Below are 25,734 nucleotides of genomic sequence, written 5' to 3'. Positions count from 1 at the left end.
ATACAGATTTCTTTCTTTCTCTCTTTCTCTCTCTCTTTCTCTCTCTCTCTCTCTCTCTCTCTCTCTCTCTCTCTCTCTCTCTCTCTCTCTCTCTCTCTCTCTCTCTCCTTTTCTCATTGTGATGCTTGGAAGTTGAACTCCGCCTTTACTTGCTAGTAAAGTGCTCTACCATTGAATTAGATCTCCACCACAACTTGGGAAGAGATTTTGTTTTGTTTTATTTTTAGGAATAATTGTTTTGCCTGTATATGTGTCTGTGTACCACCCGTATGCCTGGTGATCTCACAGACCAGAAGAGAGCATCCAACCCCCTAAAACTGGAATCACAGATGGCTGTAAGCCATCATTAGGTGCTGGGAATTTAACTAAGGTCATCTGAAAGAACAACAACTGCTCATAACCATTAAACTATCTATCAATTCCCACAAATTACTCTTTAATATCTCGAGATTATAAAGTTTAGCCAGTTAGAAAACACAAAGTGCATCAGCCACTGCTTGTTGAGGCCCTTCAGTTCCAATGAAGCTTTTTTTTTTAAAAAAAAATTGTTTATTATGTTTAATTACACTGTAGCTGTCTTCAAACACCCCAGAAGGGGGCATCAGATCTCATTATGGATGGTTGTGAGCTACCATGTGGTTGCTGAATTTGAACTCAGGACCTTTGGAAGAGCAGTTGGTGCTCTTAACCACTGAGCCATTTCTCCAGCCCCCCAATGAAACTTTAATGGAGAACTTCTAGCAGAAAATTTCTTAGCTACGCAACTTCAAAACATACACAAACACTTTAGCTTATTGAGATTCTGCTATGAGTTTTTACATATGGTTTACATATTTTTAACCTGTAATTCCAGAAAATGAGGGCTAATCCTGGATAGTGGGTTTTGGATGACTTTAAAAAGTGGTTGGTTACCCACATAACATCTGTGCCACTTTCACACCTGGACATTTCTGACCAGGCAAGTTATTATTGTAGCTCACAATGTTCATTACTTGATGAGAATGGTGTGATGTACAAAATACCTTCCAGGAATATTAATCTTAGTCACTAAAGATGAAGCCAACTAGAATTCTCCACGATGTATGGCATAAGTATATAAAGTTTTGGGCAGTAGACTCTTACTATCAAGTTGTGAAGAGTGACCAAGTGCTTCAGCCACAGCCTGCAGTTTTTTGGGAGGGGCTATCTATGAGACGCCATTGGTCAATAACTCGAAATATACAACCAGTTTCTGGTACTGACTGCTTTATTTGGTAGTATATGATGTCCAGTTGAGGTAGTGTCTTTCTATTATAGGGTAATTCTACTTAAACTCCTTTGATATATGTATCAAAGGAGTCTTCTGTAGTAGGTTTCCATATGACTTTTTCAGAAGTTCTTCAGGGTTAATAATTGCTCTACTTTTCCAATTTCAGAGCCAGAAGTAATGGATGGAGTCTCTTTTTAGTCTTTGGGTTTCTCCTGCCTCTTTTTTCTTTATTCATCGCTGAACAACTCTCCCTCTGAGATCCCATGGCTCTAGAATGATTCCACTAAAAAGCAAAGAATTGTGTCTGCAAAAGTCTCCTCTTCTGGGTAAATAACATATTCACAGAGTCCAAGGATTTTAAACATCTCTGGGAGCCATTCTCCACACCATATTAGAAGACTTAAGCCTTGTCACATATGTAGTCTTTCTAACTACTACAGAATTTTCAGTAGGAGCAGGGTAACATTAAATTCTAAGAGATCCCTCTGGATTCTGTATGCAAACTAAATCAGAAAGAAGTGATCAGAGTCAGCTAGAAGAGATGTTATGTTAGTGTAGACCAGAAGAACATCTGGAAGATATTAGGAAGTAAGGATAGATTGGAAAACCATTTACAAGACTGCCAACAACAGGTTTCAGTGCTCTATTAGATGTAGAGATGAGGAGGGGGAATAGAGAATTAGACAAGTAACACCCAGTCTCTGGCTAGGATAACTCATAAATGAAAGAGCAGCCCTTAAAGAAAAGGAAAATAATGAATTCGTTTGGGAAAACACTGAGGTCAATGGGCCATGAAGATGGCCAAGTCCAGATGTAGAATTGAGAATTAGATTCCAAAGTTTAAACTTCAGGAGAGATGTCTGGACAGCACGTTTATCTCTGTCTGGGTATCATTAGCACACGTGTGGAAACTATGGATCTGGGAGGGGAGGGGAGGAAAGGGGAGGGTGGAAAAGGAGAGAGAAAAGGCAGAGAGGAGAGGAGAATCTAATGACAGCCTCCTCAATGAATAAACAGCCCTTGAAAGACTAAAGAGGAGGATGAGGAGGGTCCTACAGATGAGAGTGGAGCAATCTAAAACAGCAGAGAAAAGATATGAGAAAAGGGGTCCAGTTTTGCTCAGTATATGAAAGAATAGTGGAATACTTGATCCTAAAAGAGACGTCTATATAATGTCCTTCATAGATTGTTCATAGATTGTGGAATATTGAAGAAGAAGGAGGAAAGAATGTAAAAAACAAAAGCCATAGAATGGGGAGATGTCCAGCAAAAATATGTCTTTTGGACATTACATGACATAAACTCACTGCAGCTGTGGTTATCTGCACAAACCCTGAACAAAACTGGGTACATTGTTATGGATGGGGAGGGCCCTTCTCTGGAGGACTCTTGGCTGTTAATGGCTTCTGAGGAAGAAAGAGCTTTTTTTTCAGAAGTGTAGTCAGTGATAAGTTGTGTACATTCCAGAAAATAACTTTATTCCACCCACAATTTTTAAATTATTAAATCTAAGCATTAAATTAATTAATTAATTAAATGAATTAGAAATTAATAAAATAATTAAATTAATCATGAAAGTAACTTTAGTTAAACCGACTGAGTCACACACAAAAAAAGAAAGCAGAAGAAGGGCTAGCTATGAAGAAGAGTTTCTGCAGGAGAAGGGGGATGAGAGAAAGGAAGGGCTGAGGAGACCTCAGATCATCATGCGCAAACATGAAACTGCCAAGGAATTGAAAATAGGATAAAATAAAATACTGAACAGTTGTCTTAAAAGGCATCAGTGGCCGGGCAGTGGTGGTGCCAGCCTTTATTCCCAACACTCAGGAGGCAGAGACAGGTGGATTTCCAAGTTCAAGGCCAGCCTGGTCTACAAAGTGAGTTCCAAGACAGCCAGGGCTACACAGAGAAACCCTGTCTCGAAAAACCAAAAACAAAAACAAAAAACGAAAAAAGAAAAAAGACAGGAAGGAAGGAAGGAAGGAAGGAAGGAAGGAAGGAAGGAAGGAAGGAAGGAAGGAAGGGGAAGGGGAGAAGGGGAAGGGGAGAAGGGGAAGGGGAGAAGGGGAAGGGGAGAAGGGGAAGGGGAGAAGGGGAAGGGGAGAAGGGGAAGGGGAGAAGGGGAAGGGGAGAAGGGGAAGGGGAGAAGGGGAAGAAAGAAAGAAAGAAAGAAAGAAAGAAAGAAAGAAAGAAAGAAAGAAAGAAAGAAAGAAAGAAAGAAAGAAAGAAAGGGCAACAGTGTTCAACTTTCGTAGATGGTGAGAGGAAGCCAGTAAGATAAGGACAGGGGGCAGGAGAGTGAGCCACATGACAGCCATCACTGATGAGCAAGAGCAGAATGGAGTGGAGGAAGGGAGTGGAAAATGGTTGCTGGGTAAGGAGGTAGGTCAGAGTATAGGCTACTTTTTCAAGAAATTTGCAGGGGGAAAAACAAGCATGAAGGATTTTGAAATGGCTCAAGGAGGCTGAAGGATGTGAGACTTATTGGGAAGAAGAGACATAAACGTATTTGTTGTGATCTTTAAAATAATGTGCTAGCACGCAGGGCAGGAGAGAGATGAGGTAGCTGGCAGAAACTGAGGCGTGTGAAGAGGGTGTCTCACCTGTTCATTTATTGGCTTATTTGATATAATATGTTATACTAAAATTGGAGGTAGATGATTATAAGGAAAAGTTTAAAATGGGAGCAACACCCAGATAATTAACTACAAATTGGACCTGAGCTCTAGAACATTCTTACTGAGGGATTGACCCTCCTTTGACCTCTCCCTGGTGCAAGAATTTTGATAGATGCCCAAACTAGGAAAGGAGAGGTAAAATATCTGAATATCTGTAGGATTCCTGTTGGATAGCTTCTGGTTTTGATGTTTGGTTGGTTGGTTGGTTTTGGTTTTGGTTTTGGTTTTGGTTTTGGTTTTTTGTTGTTGTTGTTGTTGTTTTTGCTTTGTCTCTTTCTTACATTTAATGGGTTAAGTGAACAAGATGAGGCTGTGACAAGAAAGACACCAACAGTAAACCAAGAGAATAGCCACAGTTCAGAACTAGAATTCCTGTACTTGGGGCATGGAAGGGAAGCTGGAAACGCTAAAACACGTGATGCTAAAACTCAAAAGTCCTGAGTAAGTCTTGAAGTGGACTGTGAAAGCAGGAAAGCGTCTATTTTAGAACAGAGGCGTGGAAGGGAGGTTTCAGGCAGGGGTGGGATGCTGACTTATGAGGTGTTTGCTGCAGGAATGGCTGGACTGACTGGCTTAAATTTGCAAGAGAACCTGGCAATTCCAGGCTTTCCCAGTCTCTCAGGGGTGAGTGAGATGCACAAAGAAAGTGAAAGAGCGTTTCCAGTTCCAATGAGTCTGTCACATACTTGTAGAAAGATGAGTGCGCAGCTATTAAAAAGAATGAATTTATGAAATTCCTAGCCAAATGGATGGACCTGGAGGGCATCATCTTGAGTGAAGTAACACAATCACAAAAGAACTCACACAATATGTATTCACTGATAAGTGGATATTAGCCCAAAACTTAGGATACCCAAGATATAAGATACAATTTGCTAAACGCATGAAACTCAAGAAGAATGAAGACCAAAGTGTGGACACTATGCACCTTCTTAGAATTGGGAACAAAACACCCAGGGAAGGAGTTACAGAGACAAAGTTCGTAGCTGTGATGAAAGGATGGACCATTTAGAGACTGCCGTATCCAGGGATCCATCCCATAATCAGCTTCTAAACGCTGACACCATTGCATACACTAGCAAGATTTTGCTGAAAGGACCCAAATATAGCTGTCTCTTGTGAGATGATGCCGGGGCCTAGCAAACACAGGAGTGGATGTTCACAGTCAGCTATTGGATGTATCACAGGGCTCCCAATGGAGAAGCTAGAGAAAGTACCCAAGGAGCTAAAGGGATCTGCAACCCTATTGTTGGAACAACATGATGTACTAACCAGAACCCCGGAGCTCTTGTCTCTAGCTGCATATGTATCGAAAGATGGCCTAGTCAGCCATCACTGGAAAGAGAGGCCCATTGGACTTGCAAACTTTATATGCCCCAATATAGGGGAATGCCAGGGCCAAAAGAATGGGAATGGGTGAGTAGGGAAGTGGGGGGCGCTATGGGGGACTTTTGGGATAGCATTGGAAATGTAATTGAGGAAAATATGTAATAAAAATATTAAAAATTAAAAAAATAATAATAATAATAAAATGTTCGCACAGAAAAAAAAAAAAAAAAGAAAGATGAGTGCGTGTCAAATAGCTGTCAGAAAACCTTGCTGGCTGTCCTCGCTGCCACTCATCACCATTATTACTGCTGTTGTTGATAAGCTAGACTTCAGGAAAGGACAAATTGGAAATACAAAACACTGTGTGTTCAAGGGTCATGGAAGACACAGTAAAGAGTATGGAGTGTGCTGCGGAGATGCATCAGTTGGAAAAGTAAATACATGCATAAAGACCTGAGCTCAGATCCCCAGACCACTACTTAGAGCCAGTATGGTAAGGTCATCTGTACGTCAACTGGGGTATAAGAGGAGATAGATCCCCAGAGATGGCTGGTTATCCAGTCAAGCTAAATCCATGAGCTCCAGATCTAGTGAGAAACCCTGTCTCAAAGAATAAGTAAAGAATGACTGAGAAAAACATCTGAAAACCTATTGCCTCAACTGCATGCACATACATGTGCATATGCATACACACAGACACATTCATAAACATGTATATGGACATATTCATGTATATATGTATATGTACCATACATACTATGATTGAGTAGGATACATATACACATACATATACATGAGTAGGCAGTATGGTTTAAGGAAGGAAGAGAAGTAAATGCATGAAATTGATTTTAGAAGGCTTCTTGGAAAGAGATGATGGTAATTTTAAACCGATGCTTTTCAATCTTCATTATAGAGAAGAACAAGAACAACGCTATCCCGTACCGATAGACTGCAGAATGAGCCCATGGAGCAATTGGTCAGAGTGTGATCCTTGCCTCAAACAAAGGGTAAGTATTTTAATCCATCCACCCCAGCTCCTCCATTGAAAACTGGTATCTTCAGGGAAATGGCACGAGGCAGGGACTCCCAGAAACAAATTCCAATCCAGAAAGAGGTAATCAAGGAATACAATATGGCTGGTCTGACCAGGTGACCTGCATGTTGAATAGCAGACTAGATAAGTGTTTGATACTTCACTCCACAACCTAGAAGGCAAAGTGCTCTTGTTATGTGATATGCATGGCAGTTTCTTCCATCTCTCTTAAAGTCTTAAACTCGTTTGCGTGTAAGGGCTGCAGGGGTGAGGGGTTGCTTTATTCCAGTGGTTCTCAACCTGTGGGTCGTGATCCCTTTGGGGTCTTATGACTCCTTCACAGGTGTCACCTGAGACCATCAGAAAACACAGACATTTACATTACAATTCATAATAGCAGCAAAAATTAGTTATGAAGTAGTAATGAAAATAACTATCGGTTGGAGGATACCACAACATGCAGAGCTATGTTAAAGGATCATAGCTCTGGAAAGATTGAGAACCATGGCTTTAGACCATAATCCACCTTTGCATTAGGAAATAGAATATTTTCAGCTGCTTTTTGTTGTTGTTGTTGTTCATTTGTTTATAGTTTCGCTCAAGAAGCATTTTAGCCTTCGGACAGTTTAATGGGAAAAGCTGTGTTGATGTTTTGGGAGACAGACAAAGCTGTGAACCCACCCAGGAGTGTGAAGAGATACAGGAAAACTGTGGGAATGACTTTCAGTGTGAGACAGGTAAGCTGAGACTACAGGTGCTCTCTATGGACCTCTGTGTATACTTGTCAGCTAAAACACATTAGCATATCATATTTTCACAGGTAGACATATTTCCAAGTGCAATGGCTCCTCAACAAGGGCTAGCTATATCATCTATACAATGAGAGCTAGCTATATCATCTATACAATAAGAGCTAGCTATATCATCTATACAATGAGAGCTAGCTATATCATCTATACAATGAGAGCTAGCTATATCATCTATACAATGAGAGCTAGCTATATCATCTATACAGCAAGGGCTAGCTATGTCATCTATTCAACAAGGGCTAGCTATGTCATCTATACAATGAGGGCTAGCTATGTCATCTATACACCAAGGGCTAGCTATGTCATCTATACAGCAAGGGCTAGCTATGTCATCTATACATCAAGGGCTAGCTATGTCATCTATACATCAAGGGCTAGCTATGTCATCTATACACCAAGGGCTAGCTATGTCATCTATACAACAAGGACTAGCTATGCCATCGATGGAACAAAGTCAAGTCTTTCTAGCACTAACTTCCAAAGCTAAAGTGCCTGCAGTGACTTGAGAGTAAGAGAAAATTGAGCATCACACACAGCATGTTACTTGATTTTGACTGCAGGCAGGTGCATAAAGAGGAGACTTCTGTGTAATGGTGACAACGACTGTGGAGATTATTCTGATGAGAATGACTGTGATGATGACCCACGCACCCCATGCCGTGACCGAGTAGTGGAAGAATCAGAGCTGGGACTAACAGCAGGCTATGGGTTTGTATCTCACTTGAATCTTCACAGGGGAAAAGGATGGACATGGCCTCCAACTCTCTCACCATAACAAAGCCACCATAGAAAGGCTTATACAAACTGCACAGGTGATGCAAACTGTGGTCTGTATTCTTTGGTCTAGGGGTGACATTTGAGGCCCCCCAGAATATTTAGTTAATGGTAAGGGTACCACCTGGCTTCAGTAGAGGTCTGATGAATGAGTTTTGCTGTCAGTGAATAGGAGATGATGCATCTCATGTACAAACATCAGGAATACCCCAGCAACAGACATGTCACGTCAATGTTTAGAATTAAATGACCCATAGCAGGTGTGTCAAGTCCACTGAAGCATCAGATTTCCGAGCATGGCTACCTTCCACTGGAATGTTTCTTGAACTGATACCTAAATATAAGTTCTTGGGAGGTACACGTATTATAGAGTTGGGCTAGAAGAAATGGAATCAAAAGACTAGGTTATGATACCAAATGGTAATAGGATTTGGGGCCTCATTGTAGAGATTCTCCACACAAAATGAAGAGGCTCTGGGCTATGAGCTCTAAAATAAGTCTAGGAGTTTAGAATGTAGGACTGTGTAGAGCAGAGAGGATTCTGTGGATGTCTGTGCTCCAGGAATTAGGAAGATAATAGGTCTAAGGTCCAGTTCTCTTCCATTCCAGTTGTGAGGTCCTAGGGACAGTCCCTGCCTAGTTTGCATAACTCTCTTGATCTGGATAATTTTTCCCCCAACAAAGATGCAATTGCTTTCACATCTTGCAGTGCACTGGACAGAAGTAAATGATTCTATTTCATCATCTATCACATAATAGGCTCCTTTACTCTTATAGTTTCCTTGTCTCAAAATAGATGCTCCATAAATTCTTGGTAGGTAGATAAACAGGTGGATTATTTAATGAGTAAAAAAAAAATCTATTCATAGAGACCTTCTGAAACATCAGTACTTGTAATGGACAGTGCTGAAGGGAGCTCCTGGAACTAGCTCTTAGAGGCTAGTGATGTTGATGTCAAGCATCCCATTAGCTCTTAGAGGCTAGAGATGTTGATGGTAAGCATCCTACTACTTGCAAACTCACATTGACAGTGGTGCTGAAGTCAAAAAGCTCTGCATTGAGGACTGGTTCCTCCATATTGGATTTGGCTAAAAGTAAAGATGTCTTCTCTCTGAGGTCAAAGGAAACATCCATTTAACGAATGTAAGAAAATTCCAGGATACCACGCACCAGGCACAAGATAAATGTTTCACACACCATTTCTTCACTTCATAAAATCTTACCCAAATGGCTTTCAAATATTACCCACAGTGCCTTTGGCCCTTAGCTTAAAAGCTGTGTTTGTGAATCAAATGGACATTCTTAGGCCAGGAATCTTAGTAAATGGCAGTTAACAGTAAAGAGTTGTCCAAAACCCTTCTAACCAGATTGCCACGGGACTTAAATTATCCTAAACCCCTTCTTCATCTTTTCTCGGGAGAGAAGAAGTTTTATCTCTAATCTCAATGAAAGAACTTGAAACAGGGAATCACATATGTTATTTATTCTCACTCAATGCAAATTTATAGTTGTCTAAGGGGAAAAGAATACAAAAATGTTGGCCTGCTTAACTGAAAAAAAAAAGCAATCATTCATAATCTATTGGTTTCCTTTGTTTGGGGAAAAGAAAAAATGTGTAACTTGGCATTTGCAGGCAAGTTTCCTAAGGAAGCATCCCAGAGAACGGGCAAAAGACTCTTAGGATCTCATACTTTACTACAGTCAGGGGTGGTGCAGGGGAACAGCATGAGGCGGAGCCATCAAGGCTGAGGAGGGGGCCCAGCTACAGAAAAGATTAGCTGCAGACATGGAGAATGAGGGAGGCCCTTTCAGATACAGTCCATCAACACTTTTTATTAAATCCCCTTCGATTACAGGCAAAAACCCATAGCAAATTTAATCTTTATAAAAAACTTACTACTGTCATTTGCATAATACCTTGAATTTTTCATAATCCTTTTGTACATTCTAGCTCTACGGACTGCTATAATGACCCTGTGACCTTGTCAGGGGATCATTTTATACTCATTTTGTACATAAGAACTAGATGGAATGATTTAAGCCATTTGGCAAGTATTTCAGGGAACTAATGCCAAATTTCTCTGTGTCACATAAAACATCTTTTTCCAAGCACAACACTTTACCCTTCTCCTTCTCACCACATCAACCCCTGTACTTCCGCACTCTGCTTCAAAGCCCTAAAGTCAATGCCCAGTCTGCAAAAAAAAAAAAACTAAACTTGCAAAACTGATAGTGTATGGACTGGTGAGATGGTTCCATGGGTAAAGGCCCTCCCCACTAAGGCTGTTATCCTGTTTCATCCTTGGGTCTCAATGTCTACAGGTTATCCTCTGAGCTCCACATTTGCTCCATGACACCTGCATCCCACCCACATGTACACACATACTAAATAAATAAATGTGATAAAAAGTGACACTCCTTAAGTAGCTAAGTAGCTACTTGTTACTATGCCTATAAATTCAATACTTGAGAGACTGAGGCATGAGGATCATGGGTTCAAAGGTAGCTTTGACTGCACAGTAAGACCCTATCTCTGATTCTGTCTCTGTCTCTCTTTCCTATGAGTGTATGTGTGTGTAGGTAGATAGATTATAGATACAGATAAACAGTAAAATACTTAGAATTAGTTAATCAGGCATTAATATCTAGAAAATTTAAGGTAATATGTTTTTATATGATTATAAACTTCAACTCTATGAATTTCAGATATTTACAATAAACTTTCATTATTCTCACATGGTTTTGGACTACATGTAGAATAAGGGTATTGGGAATTGTATTAGCTGATATCTGCTGCTATGACAAAATACTAAGACCAAGGCAATTTAGGAAAGGAAGAATTCATTTGGGCCTACAGTTCCTGAGACATAAGAGTCTGTCATGGCAAGAAAACACGGCTTCAGGCAGCTATGGTGGGAGAAGCAGGAAGCTGAGAGATTGTACCATCTACCTCAAGAAAGAAACACAGAGACAAAGAACTGGAAATAGGGATAGACTATATAATCTGACCCTAGTAATGTACTTCCTCCAACAAGGCCACTCCCCCTAAACCTTCCCAAAGAGCACCATCAACTGAGGTTCAAGAGCTCAAATACCTGAGCCTGTAGGGTATTGAGACATCCACAGAAATAAAGCGTGTTAGAGCAACATGTTTAGAAACTGCTTCTCCACAGTTCAGTCTTGGAAACCTCAATGGATCCAATGTACTGTTTCAAACACTCAGACTCTCTCTATGGGCAAGTCCTAGGGACTTGATGTAATTAATTAATCTTTATCTATTTGAAGGACTCTTTTATTTAAGTTGCTGCTCTGGCAGAATGCCATTGTATTACAAATGTTTCAGACCTCTGTCTTATGGGCATCTGAGATTCTCCACAAATGTTCAGGGAAGTCCTCCAACCCATCTTGCACTCATAGAAAAAGCTCAAATTAAAAACAGCTGTAACTGATGTCCAATATGTAAGGAATTACTTTTTGTGTGTGTGATCTAAACACAACTCCACTTCTGTGAAGAGAGCTTTCTTGTCAGTTCACCTGGTGAATTGGAGCTGTCTGTGGTTCTGGGGCAGCTGGGGAAGCAGCCATCACTAAACACTGCCAAAGAACACATTTTCCTTAAGATTTCCCAGGTGATGACTTTTCTATTCATGAGCACTTTTCATGGTTCTTGGCAAAAAAAATATATATATATATATATATATATATATATATATATATATATATATATTGGCTCACTTCAGGCTAGACTGGCTGTCTCTGTAGGAGTGGAATCAAGTCAAAGGTTTTTAAAACATTTCTTCCTTAGTAGTGCTTTAGACTTTATTGGCTTCTGTAGCTTTCCAGATGGATCCGGCCAACTGGTCATTGTGCTATTCTGTGAAACAATATCCTTCAAACTAGACTATGGATAGCAAAGGGTACACAAGAACCTTCCAGGGAAGTGTCAAGCAAGCTTGAAGGTAATACTTTCCTCAACTATTAATTATGTAGCTGAACTAACAATAAGACTCAATCCCCATACGTACATGACCATATATATATATATATATATATATATATATATATATATATATATATATATATAATTGGTAAGCAAAGGTCTGCAGCTGCTTTGTCCTTCCTCATATCTTTTTTTTTAATTTTTTTTTAAAGACAGGAACTTGCTATGTGTCTTAGGATCACAGTTTATGCCACTGTACCAGGTATTAAGGTGGTGCTGGGGACTGAACGTGGGCTTCCTTCATGTAAAGCAAAGAACCTCCCAACTGAGATCCATGCCTCCAGGCCCCTAGCAGCTTTCCCATACCCGTCACCTGCCTTCCAAAAGGCCAATCACCTCTCATCTGCCTCTCTAATACTGCATGGTGGAAAACCCAAAACCCAGTCCCAGACGTTAGGGCTAATTAGACTCTCCATCTCTTAATAATTCTGATCAATAACTAGTTAATGGACTATAAACAGTTTCTATAAAAACCTATGATGTGTGCAATCTTTTGGATATGTAAGGCCAAAGAACGGAGTGGCATTACTATAACAAAATGTCTCTATTATCTTCTTAGGTGAATAAATTTGTCATCATTAGCATCCATGAAATGGGAAGTAGAAGTAACAATGGTGCTAAGTCCTGTATCTTATGAGCACTGAGTAACATTCATCCACAGACATAGGAATGTATCTATTAATTTGAAATGAGGCTCAGTTCCTTTCACTGAGATAGCTTTCCGATACAATTTTACTTGATTTGACAATGACTTTAAAATCTAGTGTACTTACACGCTAGATCTTACTTCTAATGAGTTTTAATACTTACTCTCTACGCTCAAGGGATACTTAGTGCTTGGAACATTCAGTTAGTATCTTTTGGTACAGCAAAGCATGACAAGGCAATCAACAGGATTGCTCAATATAAATTATATTGTGTTTTATATTAAGTTAAAATTCTATGAGAGAATGATATGCACCATCACTACACCATCTGTATATAATAAATTTAATTTTCATTGTAGAACAGGAGTTATATTTTCAGTAACTACCCATAGCCTGATGGGAAATTATATCCTTTGAAACTATTTAAGTTTAGGATAAAAAAATAATGGGTGCCTCACTAAAAACCGTTCAAGGAGGCACAGCTAGTCAAGTTCCTTTAGAAGATACATAGGTAAGATCACTACCCCTAAAGTGTTCTACGCACGGGACCCTGCCCACACTGTTCCTCCTGGGCTTCCAGCATGGATCCCAGTGTGGCCATCCATCAAAACCTACACCAAACTTTTCTTTCTAAATGCCTTTTATTAGTGCCCATGGTGATCTCTTCCTTGTATGACACAGGCCTTACACACCATTCAATTAGACTACTTACTGGACACAATATACTCTTCCCAAACTAATTTATATATGCAATTATGTGCCCGAACCCCCAACTTCCAAGCAATTTTGTGGAAGCCAGTTGTGTATTAACTGTATTCATATCACCCCCTGATTATTATAAACACATGAATATAATAATAAGTCATCCAAAAGTTAATCTTAAGAATGGAAGGGTGTTTCATTGTTCACTAAAGGAGTGTCTTTAATGCAAGTATATAGCAACACAAAGCCCACAATCACATAACGTAGTTGAAGCTCCATTTAAAAAACAGAGATTATCCATTCTTTCCACTGCCTCATGATTTCAAGGTGGAAGAATCGCACCCAACCCTTCAGTGAATGAAGGCAAGAAGCATTCACTCACAAGACAGGGCTTGACAGGCAGCTCTGCTTTTGAGCTGCAACGGCAGGCTTGGCACTATTTTCCACTGTGGTTTGGTAAAACGCTGGGGCCTCAGGCTGCAGGAGTAGCCTAGCTAAGGAGGAGCAGCAGCGAACATCAGAAGAAGCCAATCTCAAGGTGATCGCATGAGACTTTTTCCTGCCCATAGATTACTTTCCACAGCAAGGCGGTGGCCAAAGCATCTGACCTGTTTGTGCATAAAGCCTCCCATGATGCCTCGGGAGGTTTATAGATGCCGGGATTGGGGGCGGGGGGGGGAGAGAGTAGAACACAAACAAACAATACAGTTTTAAAGAAAATGGAGCAGCTATCATATCGGTGTGACTTGTTTGAATTTTTCAGCTCTCTATCAGAACTTCAGAACTCTAGCATTTGCCGGATAGGTCTTTTGGGCAGGTTAGACAGTGAGTTAATTTTATCAGTTGCTCAATCTTCACAAATAAGTTCCTTAACTGTCCTTCCATTCCAGACTCCTGTTCTTGCTTTCTTGCTAGCTTCATAATGACTTAAAATTTTGAATTTTTTAATGCACCCATTGGTGATATTCTGATTTTATTTTATATTTTGTTTTGTTTTGTTTTGTATCAGCAAAGGGCTTATAGTAAGCCATTCGCTCTCTGATTAAAAAAAATGCTCTTGAAACCAACATGCAGGTTTATAATCCTGTTAATTGGAGTTAGGTATGTGATCTAGAACAATGGACAAAGTTGTGCTTCGGGAATTATAGGTGTGTGGAACAAATTTCCATTTTAGCACCCCGGGCTTAGAGCCACCTAATTGTTCCGTACCGCCTACGGAGCAATGACGGCGCTCCTCAGACTGGCAGAGGTGAACTTCACAAAGAGCTAAGTGCAGAAACTGTTTTAAAGCCTAGGAATCTAATGTAGCTTTTGTTTTACAGCTAAAGGATATTTCTGTCTGTGAATTAAAGCTAGACAAAAATATTCCTGCTTGCGGGGGGGAGCATGCATAGAGCTTTTGACAATACCTTCCTCCGGAACTTTTTTTTTTTTTTTTGAATGTTCATCTTGGAAAGTCCAACAGGAATAACATAATCCTGGGGGAGGGGTGAGATTCTTGACAACAATGAGACAGCTGGAGGAAGACTTAAGTATAAAGAGAACAGGGAGAGAAAGAAAGCCCCGATGTTGATTCATAGATGAAAAATTACACGCATATATAATTATACTGCCCCCCTGGGATATTCTTCTCTCAAATAATTTAAATAGTTGGTGTCACAGCATTGGCTTTTGGTTCACTCCAGGACAGAAAAGGTACAGCCTGAGAGCTAAGACTCCGGGAGCCAGAGGGTCCCCTGTGTGCTACTCACGGCCTTACTTTCCTGTGCTCTAACAGTGCCCTGGATGCCAAAGAGTTTACAAGACCCTCCTAAGGCAAGCTTTCTGCCAAGATGCTGCGCCAAAGCAAACGCCCCTTACCCCCCTACACCTCACTTCTGTTCCTGATTAAACCCCACACGTGTTGGATGACAGCGACATGAACCGAAGCTGTCTCACTCTCCCGCCCCAGAAGGCTGCCTTGCATTAACAATGGTATTTACCCCTATGACCCCCTTCTGCTTCTTCTCAGGATCAACATCTTAGGGATGGATCCCCTGAGAACACCTTTTGACAATGAGTTCTACAATGGACTCTGTGACCGGGTACGAGACGAAAAGACATACTATCGCAAACCTTGGAATGTAGCATCTCTGATCTATGAAGTAAGTCACCTCAGGGGAAAACATGTTGTTTTGTTTTGGACGAAAGATGCTTTGATAAGTTTAATAGTAGATTCTTTTGGGGGGGGGTTAGAGACAAAGTTTCTCTGTGTAGCCCTGGCTGTCCTGGAACTCACTCTGTAGACCAGGCTGGCCACGAACTCAGAAACCCGACTGCCTCTGCCTCCCAAGTGCTGAGATTAAAGGCGTACGCCACTCGTGCGACACCAATGCCCAGCTTAATGGTAGATTCAGTGAAAGATTCAATGCAGTAAGAATTTAAAGTGAACGGGACTCTTACTTCTTTAAGGAGAGATGTATCTTCGACCTTTTCAGAAACACGCAGTAGTTTCTCATCAGCCCTAACAACATACACCTGGTAAGAAAGCTTTGGAAAAATACCTAAATTCTATAAAAACGATCCACCCGGGCAGCTGAAATGACTAAAAATAAGATTAGAATAAAATAAAATTTTACATGTGTCCAAAACGATCAAATTCTTCCCACACCAACTGTTCCTTGAAGAAGATCCATTTTGTTTTCTTTCTTCAGTTTCTAGAAAGCTCTCTCTGCTGATGTCACTTCCACCAATCAACAAAACAGACAGACTTTTAAAGAAGTGTAACTGGTATTGTTTGGGAAACAACACCATTGTAAATAAATCTCTACCCACCCCAGCATGAAGCTGCCCTGTTTGCCTGTAGATATTAAAGATTCATATCTGACTAGATTGGTATTTTTGTTTGCAAGTGACCACACTATCTTTTTTCTCTCTCTTTCTCTCTCTTTTTACACCTGTAAATTTGGAATAAAGTCATCAATTTCCCACAGATCTAGGGGAAATTTGGAGATTATGGTCTTTTCTCCATACTGTCATGATTGCCATACTTAAGCTCAAACTTTTGTGAGTGAACGCCAACCTTTTATCTAAAAAAATTACTTTTCTGACCCAATTTCATGGCTCATCTGGAAAACACTAGTTACCAAACCTGGAGATCTAAGTTTTATCCTTGAGACCCAGATGGTAGAATAAGGAAACAGATTCACCCAAATTGTTACCTGACTTCCACACATGCACCAGTACCTACACACACACTCAACAGAAATGATTTTATGTTTGAGTCAGTGTCTTACTATATAGACTTGTCTTGACTAGAACTCACCATGTAGACCAGGCTGACCTCAAACTCTCAAAGATCTATTTGCCTCTGCCTCTGAGGTGTTGTGATTAAAAGCATGAGCCACTATGTCTGACAGTCACATATTTTAAGTACTTTTCTAAGTGGAATATAAAAGACATGGCACCTTAGCCATTGCTGATAGGTGAAAGTTGACTGGCATGTTGTCTTATTTTGCTTTTGATGCTCAAATCTTCACTTAATAGTTTACTTATCTTTACTACCATTAAGCTCTGGGAGTGAAATATGTAAGATGGTCTCCATGGACTATGTTTGGATACTGGATGCCCAGATGGAGGTACCGTTTAGAGAAATTGTGCAGTCTTTATGGCATGAAGTCTATCTCAACCCTAGCTCCAGTTTAAATGTCTCTGCTTCTGCCTCCTCAATGTGAACAAGCTGTCAGACAATGCTCCCACTGTGATAGTCAGAGCTGTTTGCACGTACTTTATTGTATACTTCTCACCATTACTGTGTTCCCAATGTACTCATTCCAGTGTCAGAAACAGTGAGCCAAAAAGTGAGCCTTTCCCCTCTTATGCTTATGTCAGATATTTTTATCACAGTGATTGCATAATAATTAATTTAGCTTCTCTGACAAGCTTTGTAGCTCCTGTATAAAGGTAAAATTTGTATAATGGTAAGGGCTGAGTGGCCACTCAGGATTAGTTATCAACATATATTAAGAGAGTAAACACACTGATTTCCCCCTTTTCTACATCTAAAAGACATAGGTTCAGCATTTCAGTATGTTTTAGTCTCTAGGAGAAAGACACAGTTTCTGCCCTGTGTATTACTTAGAGCCCTGGGATATTTGGAACAGTATCCAATAATCAAACACATTAAGCTTTCTGTTGCAAGACTAATCTATCTTTGCACAATGTGGAATAAATGAAATGTATAAATCATTTTTATGAGTTCAGGTGGAATTAGTGCCTCCACAAGAGTTTTTCCATCAAGTTTATAAAATAAATAGTCACGAATGCAGACTTGAGTTCTGATTTGGTACCAAGCAGGGAAGAGAGCTGGTTGAACTTACTAAGCACCGATGTCACCTGGATCCTGTGAGTGCCGGTGGCCACTTTAGACCAATTTGTTATAGCCTTGGAAAACAAATGGCCAAGCGTGTCATATTACACATGAATCCTATGAGTAGAGATCTCTACTATAACTTACAAAGGACTTTTTCTTTAGTTTCACATGCTGGGTAAAATAAATCATTTGCCACATTTTGTATGTCAGTCCAGAACCCACTTTAAATATACTTTCTTATTGCCCACTACTAACTGCTAGGTACAGTGAGTACTCATAGATTCATGCCTGATAAATGGAGTTTTATTATTATTATTGTGAGTGGTGGTGCACACACACACACACACACACCCCGTGAAGTTCGCATGGAGTTCAGAGGACACCTTGAAAGGGTCCACTGTATCTTTCTACCATGTGGGTCCCAAGGTTGGGATTTGAGTCGTGGGCATTGGTAGCAAGCACAATTACCCATTGACCCATCTTGCCAACTTACATGAGCTATTTTTTAAGTAAGTTATTGTCTTTTGTTACTTGAAAGTATTATGCTGGTCTGTCTTGATACCTTACTCTTATTCATCTCCCTCCCTTGATGTTTCTTGTCTCAAATTTTCTATAGCTTAAAACCCCATCCCTCATGGGTAGAATCCCTACCTCAGCCTGAAGCTATGAGATCTTTGGTAAAGCACTTACTATATGACTTAGTTTCCTCATGTTGAAAACAGAAATAACGGTGCAAACCTCATGGCTATAAAGGTATCTAAATCTGTAAATCTCTCCAAGGGTTCTTGGCACATAGCAATGGGTTCTTTTTAGAGCACAATTAGTGAAAGACTTAACCAAGTCTAGGAACTTCATCAGTGGTTACCTAAGAGGCTGATGATGAATAGTGACAACTTTCCTAACTCAGAAGGAGTGCGAAAACAACCAAGGTCTGTAAAACATGAAGACGGTGAAATATTATATTTACAGAACAGATCCTTTTCAACCTGTTTTTCCTTGGCTCACTCTTGGTAATTGAAATGAATACTTGGTAAACCCAAATCAGGCTTTGTGGTTTTATTGTACTGCTCAAACCTGGATCTCTGTAGACACGTAAGACTTAGGATATAAACAAGGGTTGATGAAGTACACTCAGGTTCTAACCACCCCTGTCATCCCAGAAGCACTGGAAATTCTGGGTGAAGGTATCTGCCATCTTACTGCCGTCACCTCCCAGTCCTGAGCTAATGCAGCTCAATATTCTTTGGAGCTGTCTGTGATCAGGACACTCTACTTCTTGGTGTTGCCAGATTTTCTGTTTGCTTCAGTGAGCTCTAGTTTCACAGTCTCCCTGAGTGGTTGGTGCTTTTCCTTCCTGTAAGCTCGGTGTTCGCTTCATTATGATGGCTACAAATGCAGTTTCTTGCTCATCTCTTTCTCTGACCTAGACAACTGTGACTCCCATTGTCTGCAGTTATCACACAGTCAACATACCTAACAGTGACACCCCTGTGTGGCTCTCAATTGCAGGATAGAAGAAGTATCTTTCCTTATCACCGAGCTTAAATCCTGACTGCATTTCCAGGACTCCCTTTAAAGGTCCGCTTCAAAGTTCACAGTCGTTGATCAATCACAGAGTTGTAATGTTATAATGCTAGGTTTATATTCTCCATCTCCAACTGGCTTTGTCTAGGACTTTTGTCATCTAAAATACTACCAACTTAGAGTTCTCATCTAAAGTACTATGATAGTCTTACTAGCTTTCCAGCCTCTAGTTTTCTCAATTTGAGAGGGTTGGAAAGAAACTCAAAATACAATACGTATAGAAAGCTGGTAAAGGTGCCCTGAAAAGTTTCTTCATACCCATGGATAATAGAATGATGAACCATAAGTCATCTATGTGATGAAAGGCATCTCTCTGAGATAGTGAGATGGAAAGTCATCAGATTGACTTATAGCTCAGTGCAGATCTACAGCAAACTCAGTCATTTCATTCTGCCAGTTAGTTGGTAAAGTGTCGCACTATAGCCATCAAAGTTATAGCTACCTTCTTTGGCAGGAATAGAAGGTCATTTTTATTTGAGTTCTGACTACTTGTCCTCCTATTTTATTAAAATCCCCTGTCTTTCAGATGTCTGTCTGGGAAATAACTGCAGTAATGCTTTTGCTTGCCTCTGTTTGGGAGTTTGTTTTTGGTTTTGTTTTGTTTTGTTTTGTTTTGTTTTGTTTTGTTTTTGTCTATCATAAATACTCCTTGCTGATTGATACACTAATCCTCCATTTACTACAGAATTCTGAATAACTCCCATCACATAGTATATTAATTACTTGCTCCTTGAAAGAATAAATAAATGCATACATGTGCATTACTATTTTTTAAAAGCTGACATATTTAATGAAGGCAAGAAACTTTAATCAAATGGACAGTCACAAAATGACAAATTGTCCTTATAGGTGACAGTGACATGCAAACAGAGGGTTGATGAACATTTCAATTAGTCTTTCTACTGGCACCTTGAGTCCACTTAGAAAGTTTGATGGCCTATAGAGGTGATGTATACATTTTTGTTTCCTTGTTTTATATTGATATTTCCCAAAGAATAAATATGTAGACTTTCCCTATAAAAGTTGTAATAAGAATCATGATTTATAAGTTAACCTTCATGAGTTCCAATTTGGAATTAAAAGTAGGGTCAAATCATGAAGGAATTCAGGCTATTTTGAGTAGGTTGGGCTTAATTAATGCCAAAGATGAAGAAACCACAGAGTGTCATTTTAGATGTTTGATTTTATGAAGATGCACTACAAAGGAAGACCACCACAGCCCATGATAATGTATGGAATCCAAGGAGATAGCAACAGGGATATCTGGGTCTGCAATGGGCACAGACTGTGAACAGAGGAGATGAAACACGGCACGGTGTAAATGTTAGGATCATTGTGATGAGCTGAAGAGAGAGTAGGGATAAATGCCTAACCCTAAACTTAGACTTTCTGGCTAGAATTTAAGTACCTTCACTTTAGACATAGTAGACAACTCATCTTAAATCTCATGGTTTTCTACAGAACAAGGTGATCATAGATGTTTGCAGGGACTAAACATGCTAATAACTGTAAAATACTAGAACAACGCCTAATATATAAAATGTATGGAGACAGAAAGTCCGAAGATCCTTCTTCAGTGAATAGTGCAATATCAGAAGAGATCTGAGGATTCGATGTATGAGAACTCTATTAAAGGAGGAATACATTCTAAGAGAAGAACAACTGGATTTTGATAATTTGAGTTGGGAGCTTTCTGTGATACGTACATAGCTATCATAGGAGGAGTAAATAGGATCAATCTAAAAGCAAAGAGAGTCCCAGAAAGTGGTCTCCACTTACACAATCATTGAATTCTCAAAAAGGCCTGAGATCACACAGAAAAATATATAAAAAAGGAAAAGAGAAGAAATGTAGAGATTTCAAAACAAGCCAATGCTTGCGTTTTTATTTTTAGGTTCACAGACACATGTGCAATTGGAGGATCTTGCTGAATTAATGATTTTGAATTAATGATTTTGTCACTGTACAATGGCTTTCTTTATCTCTTCATATAGTTCTTTTCTTAAACTCTTTTTTTTTTTTATCAGATACAAGTTTGGCTACCTCTGTTCTGCTTTTGTTTCCATTTGTATGGAAATGTATGTACATTCTCTTTTTCAATCGAATGGGCATCCTTAGAAGTGAGGTGGGTGTCTTGCAAGCAGCATGTGGTCAGGAGCTGTGGGTTTTTATCTATTCAGCTATTCTGTATCTCTCAATTAGACAATGGATCCCATTTACTTTTGAGGTAATTATTGGTAGGTAGGACTGACCTCTGCCCTGGCCTTGGTTTGTTGCTGTAGTTAGCATTCCTTCTTCCTTTCTTCTGGATTAGATGGATTTTCATTTGTTTGCTTGCTTGTTTGTCCCATGGTGATGTTTTGACTATTTCAAGCTTTATATTTTCACTCTAGGTTCTTGCTTCGCATTCGCCATGACTCGCCATGAGGCTTTCTTAAATCATCTTATAGTTACAAGCTTTTCCTTTTTTTCACATTATTAACAGTTTAACCTCAATCTCATAAAAATGAAACATTTTTTGTTCTTATTTATATGTCAGACTGCAAGTCTTCATCACAAATATTTATCTCTGTAGACTGTATTGTAATTGAGGGTGTTTTGTTTTGTTTTGTTGTTTTGTTTTTTGAGACAAACCTGAAGGCTAGGTTGTAGTAGTATATCTACATCCTGAATCCATGTGGACCAGACTAGCTTTGGGAGGGACCAGAGCCCTTGTGCACAAGGTTCAAGACCAGAGACAGTCTGCTAGTACTGACCTAGTACTTAGAGCCATGGGGGTCAGCTTGGATCTAAAAGCTGTGCATGCAAAAATGGTGATGGAAAGTGAATGGTGGTTTTGCCCATAGACGGTAGCCCAAAGCTAAAGCTGTAGGAACCAGCATTTCAGTTATGGACATGAAATTTGAGGGTATATAAATCAAGCTGGCATTAAAGCTACCTCAATGGGATGTGTCCAGAGCCTAAGTCTAAAGGGTTTCATTAGGAGCCTGGCCTCATCTGGTCTGACCTACACAAAGTAGGGACCTATATTAATTAGAACCAATTGGTGTTGGGGTTCAAGGCTGCAAATGCATGCTGATGTTACATTATGTTGGGCTGTGTAGCAAAAGTAACTTGCCTGGACCTGAGATAATTAATTCATGCCTTTTATATAAGGAAAGCCTGGCATGGGGGTACTCAAATTCACTCTAGAGGCTGTGACCAGAGGAACCAGCCTAGATCTGGACAGTCTTAGAGGCTAAGTTTACAAGGAAAGATCTGTGTCCTAGACTGGTTAGGTATGACCTGGCATTTGGAGCTGTGAGGAGCCAGTTTAGGAGTCATGGATTTGTCTGTCAGTAGAGCACATTGGGGGCTCAACCCACAGTTACTGACAAAGAGTCTGGAGCCACAGTCATCTGCTTTTTCTGTCATTGCTGAAGTCCAAGGCAAATTCTGGCCCTCGCTCACTTTTACCTTACCATAGAGGGCCTCTCCCTAGTGTGTTCCCTGAAGTTGAGTAAATGGTGGCGCTGCCCTCTTCCATGTGTATTTTCTTATTGTTATATTTTACTTAGGTTGGGTAATCTCTCACTTGGTTTTCTTAGCTCTCATGGATGTCTTTGTACATGCAGAAAGTTGTTTGAATTAGTGTTTCTGCAAAGGGACCAGGCCTGGAATGTATTATTCAGCTATCTTCCTGAAGTCTCTCCTCCGTCCATGTACATAAAACTCTTTTATCCACACCTGGCACAGGATAAACAGTAAATGTCAACTGTTAGCTTTAGCTACATTACTCTGCATACTGAATTTAATACATCTTCTCTGAGTACCTTCTGTACACCGTTTACCAAGTGAGGAAGCCATAGCAGTGAGAGCATAAAGCAGGCATGACCCTGGCTTCCTGTAGCTCTCCATCTGATGGTCTACTTATTGAGTAATTATAACAGAAGAGGTGTCTGTTTTATTTTGTTTGAAAAGAGGACCAACAAGACCATATATACTAAAAACTTACAAGGCTAAGAGGTTAAGCAGCTTCATGAAAGAGGTAATATTTAAGCTAATATTAGAAAAAGAGCAAGAAATGATAAGACCAGAAAGTCTTTCTTTTTATTTTTTAAGATTTATTTATTATTATATCTAAGTACACTGTAGCTGTCTTCAGATGCACCAGAAGAGGATGTCAGATCTCATTATGGATGGTTGTGAGCCACCATGTGGTTGCTGGGATTTGAACTCAGGACCTTCAGAAGAGCAGTCGGTGCTCTTAACCACTGAGCCATCTCTCTAGCCCAAAAAGTTCTTCTTTTATGTGTATGCATTTCTGCAATGTGTGTGTTATGGGAAAAGAATAAAAGAATGTTTTGGGGAAAGCAAGGCCAATTACATAGCTCAAGGGGTAAGTCCTTGGTACACATGCCCAATGATCTGAGTTGGATCCCCAGAGTCCTTTTAGGATGACTTTTGCTCTTACAGAGGTCTTGATTTCAATCTCCAGCATCTCTGTCAAGTGGCTCACAACCTTTAATTCTAGCTCCAGGGAATCCGGCTTTCTCACTTGGCATTACATTAATGCGCACAAACCACACACAGATACATATATGCATAATTTAAAGTAAAAATAAAATCTTTTTTCAATATTTTCTCAACCTAAAAATAGCCATATTCCTATCCTTGTTGCCATAAATTTTCCTTCTGGACTGTGTTCAGATAAAATAATGAGAATTTTTAAGAAAAAGAAATGAGCTTTGGAAAAGAGAATAATGATTTGATGGCAGCAGTTAGGAAAAGTCTTTACTCAGGATGAGTGCAGTGAATTTTATCTGGAAATCAGTTGGATAACACAATGGTGGGTTATCTTTGTGTTGAATATTTAACCAGGAAGGCTTCTTTTAAATATAACTATGTAATTTTACTCTTTCCACTAGGCTATAATAACTTTATGTTCCCATTCAGAGTGGCTACACAGTAAAAGCTATTGAATCTGATTCATGCTATTGACCAAAGAGACAAGAGTCCCACCTCCCTTCCTTGATAAGTGTCACACCAACTTCAGAACCTCCCTAAAAGGGAAGTGGACCACAGATAAAATCATCTCTCCCACTCTGCATTATTATATTTTCTTTTTGGTTTTTGGTGTTTTAAAGTGGAAATTTCAGGTTTCTTTGGAAACTCAGTTGTGTGATGTGATTTTTTTTTCTGGAAGCTGTCTTATGTGAGGATGTTTTGCTAAAGCAGACATGTAAAAAGACATTTTGCTGAGAACAGACACATGGTGCTTTTCTGGACGCTGTCTTGTGAGAGTGCATGTAATGTTATGCCAGAGCGGACGTGTAATGTTGAGAAAGAATTTAAATTTAACCCCACAGATAGTAAGAGGATATGCTTGCATTAACTAACCTGGCAACACTTTGCGGGGCTTCTCTGATGATGTTCTTGCATTGGTACACCTTGCAACACTTAACTGGTTTTTTGTTGTTGTTGTTGTTGTTGTTGTTTGCGTTTTGTTTTGTTTTGTTTTGTTTTTGGCTGATTCGCTTACCGTGACTTCATAGTGAGAAAGCAGCAAAGACCTTCTTGAGGTATTCTGGCTGCTTCTGCAAGGCTCCACTGCTCTTGAATACAGGATTTCTCTGTGTAGTTCTAGGATTCACTCTGTATATTTGGCTGTCCTCAAACTCAGAGATCCACTTACCTCTGCCACCCTCATAACACAGAGGTTAAAAGCATGTGCCACCATGCCTGATAGTATTCCATTCTTATTCTTGTAAAAACAATACATCAGACTAGGTGAGTTATAAAGAAAGATGTTTATTTGACTCGTGAATCTGAAGCTCTAAGGTAGAAGGTCCACATCATAGAACTCCCCCTACTGACTTCACAAAGACTCTAAGCATCAGGAATTCAGTTTATATCATTTTAATACCTCATATGACAATTTAAAGTTCAATTTAATTTGAGAAAGATATACAAATCGCAACATATTAATACATGACTGAAGCCAAGTGGTCAAAAAAAATGTCCTTATTAAAAAGTTTAAAATTTTAATTAGGTTGGTTTAGGGATCTTTGGTGGGGAATTTCTTGGGTTTTAATTATTATGTGTGTTCAGTTTGTTTTTAGACTTTTTAAAAATCAGGTCATGGGGGCTGAAGAGATGGCTCAGTGGTTAAGAGCACTGACTGCTCTTCCAAAGGTCCTGAGTTCAAATCCCAGCAACCACATGGTGGCCCACAACCACCTGTAATGAGATCTGATGCCCTTTTCTGGTGCATCTGAAGTCAGCCACAGTGCAGTTAGATATAATAATAAATAAATCTTTAGGCTGGAGTGAGTGGGGTCAACCTGAGTGAGCAACCTTCATTACCAGCAACCATATGATAGTTCAAAACCATCAGTACAGCTACAGTATAACCATATACATAAAATAAATAAATAAATAAATAAATAAATAAATAAATAAATAAATAAATCTTAGAATCAGGTCATGTTATATATCCCAGTGTGCTGGGATATATAGTTTTATGTGAACTTGACACAAGCTAGCACCATCTTAGAAAAAAAAAAAAAAAGAGAGAATCTTGAAAAAAAAAATATGCC

The 25,734-nt window shown here is 39.6% G+C and overlaps 1 protein-coding gene and 1 long non-coding RNA gene across 2 annotated transcripts in view; both read left to right on the top strand.

Annotated features, from left to right (window-relative positions):
* The window catches only part of C9 (complement C9), a 52,058-nt gene that overhangs the window by 6,969 nt on the left and 19,355 nt on the right, over positions 1–25,734 (top strand). The window contains exons 2-5 of the mRNA XM_021183552.3: positions 6,170–6,263; positions 6,882–7,026; positions 7,659–7,806; positions 15,233–15,365. Of these exons, the coding sequence (XP_021039211.1) occupies positions 6,170–6,263; positions 6,882–7,026; positions 7,659–7,806; positions 15,233–15,365 (520 nt within the window). The remainder of the gene's footprint in view (positions 1–6,169; positions 6,264–6,881; positions 7,027–7,658; positions 7,807–15,232; positions 15,366–25,734) is intronic.
* Positions 15,376–16,087, top strand: LOC115029402 (uncharacterized). The gene is made up of 2 exons (XR_003834955.2): positions 15,376–15,741; positions 15,915–16,087. It is a non-coding gene; the product is annotated as an uncharacterized LOC115029402 (long non-coding RNA).

The sequence above is a fragment of the Mus caroli genome, unplaced genomic scaffold, assembly GCF_978045245.1.
Source record: "Mus caroli unplaced genomic scaffold, Mus_caroli_1 scaffold_16, whole genome shotgun sequence".
NCBI lineage: Eukaryota > Metazoa > Chordata > Mammalia > Rodentia > Muridae > Mus > Mus caroli.
This window is presented reverse-complemented; position numbering and strand designations above follow the sequence as displayed.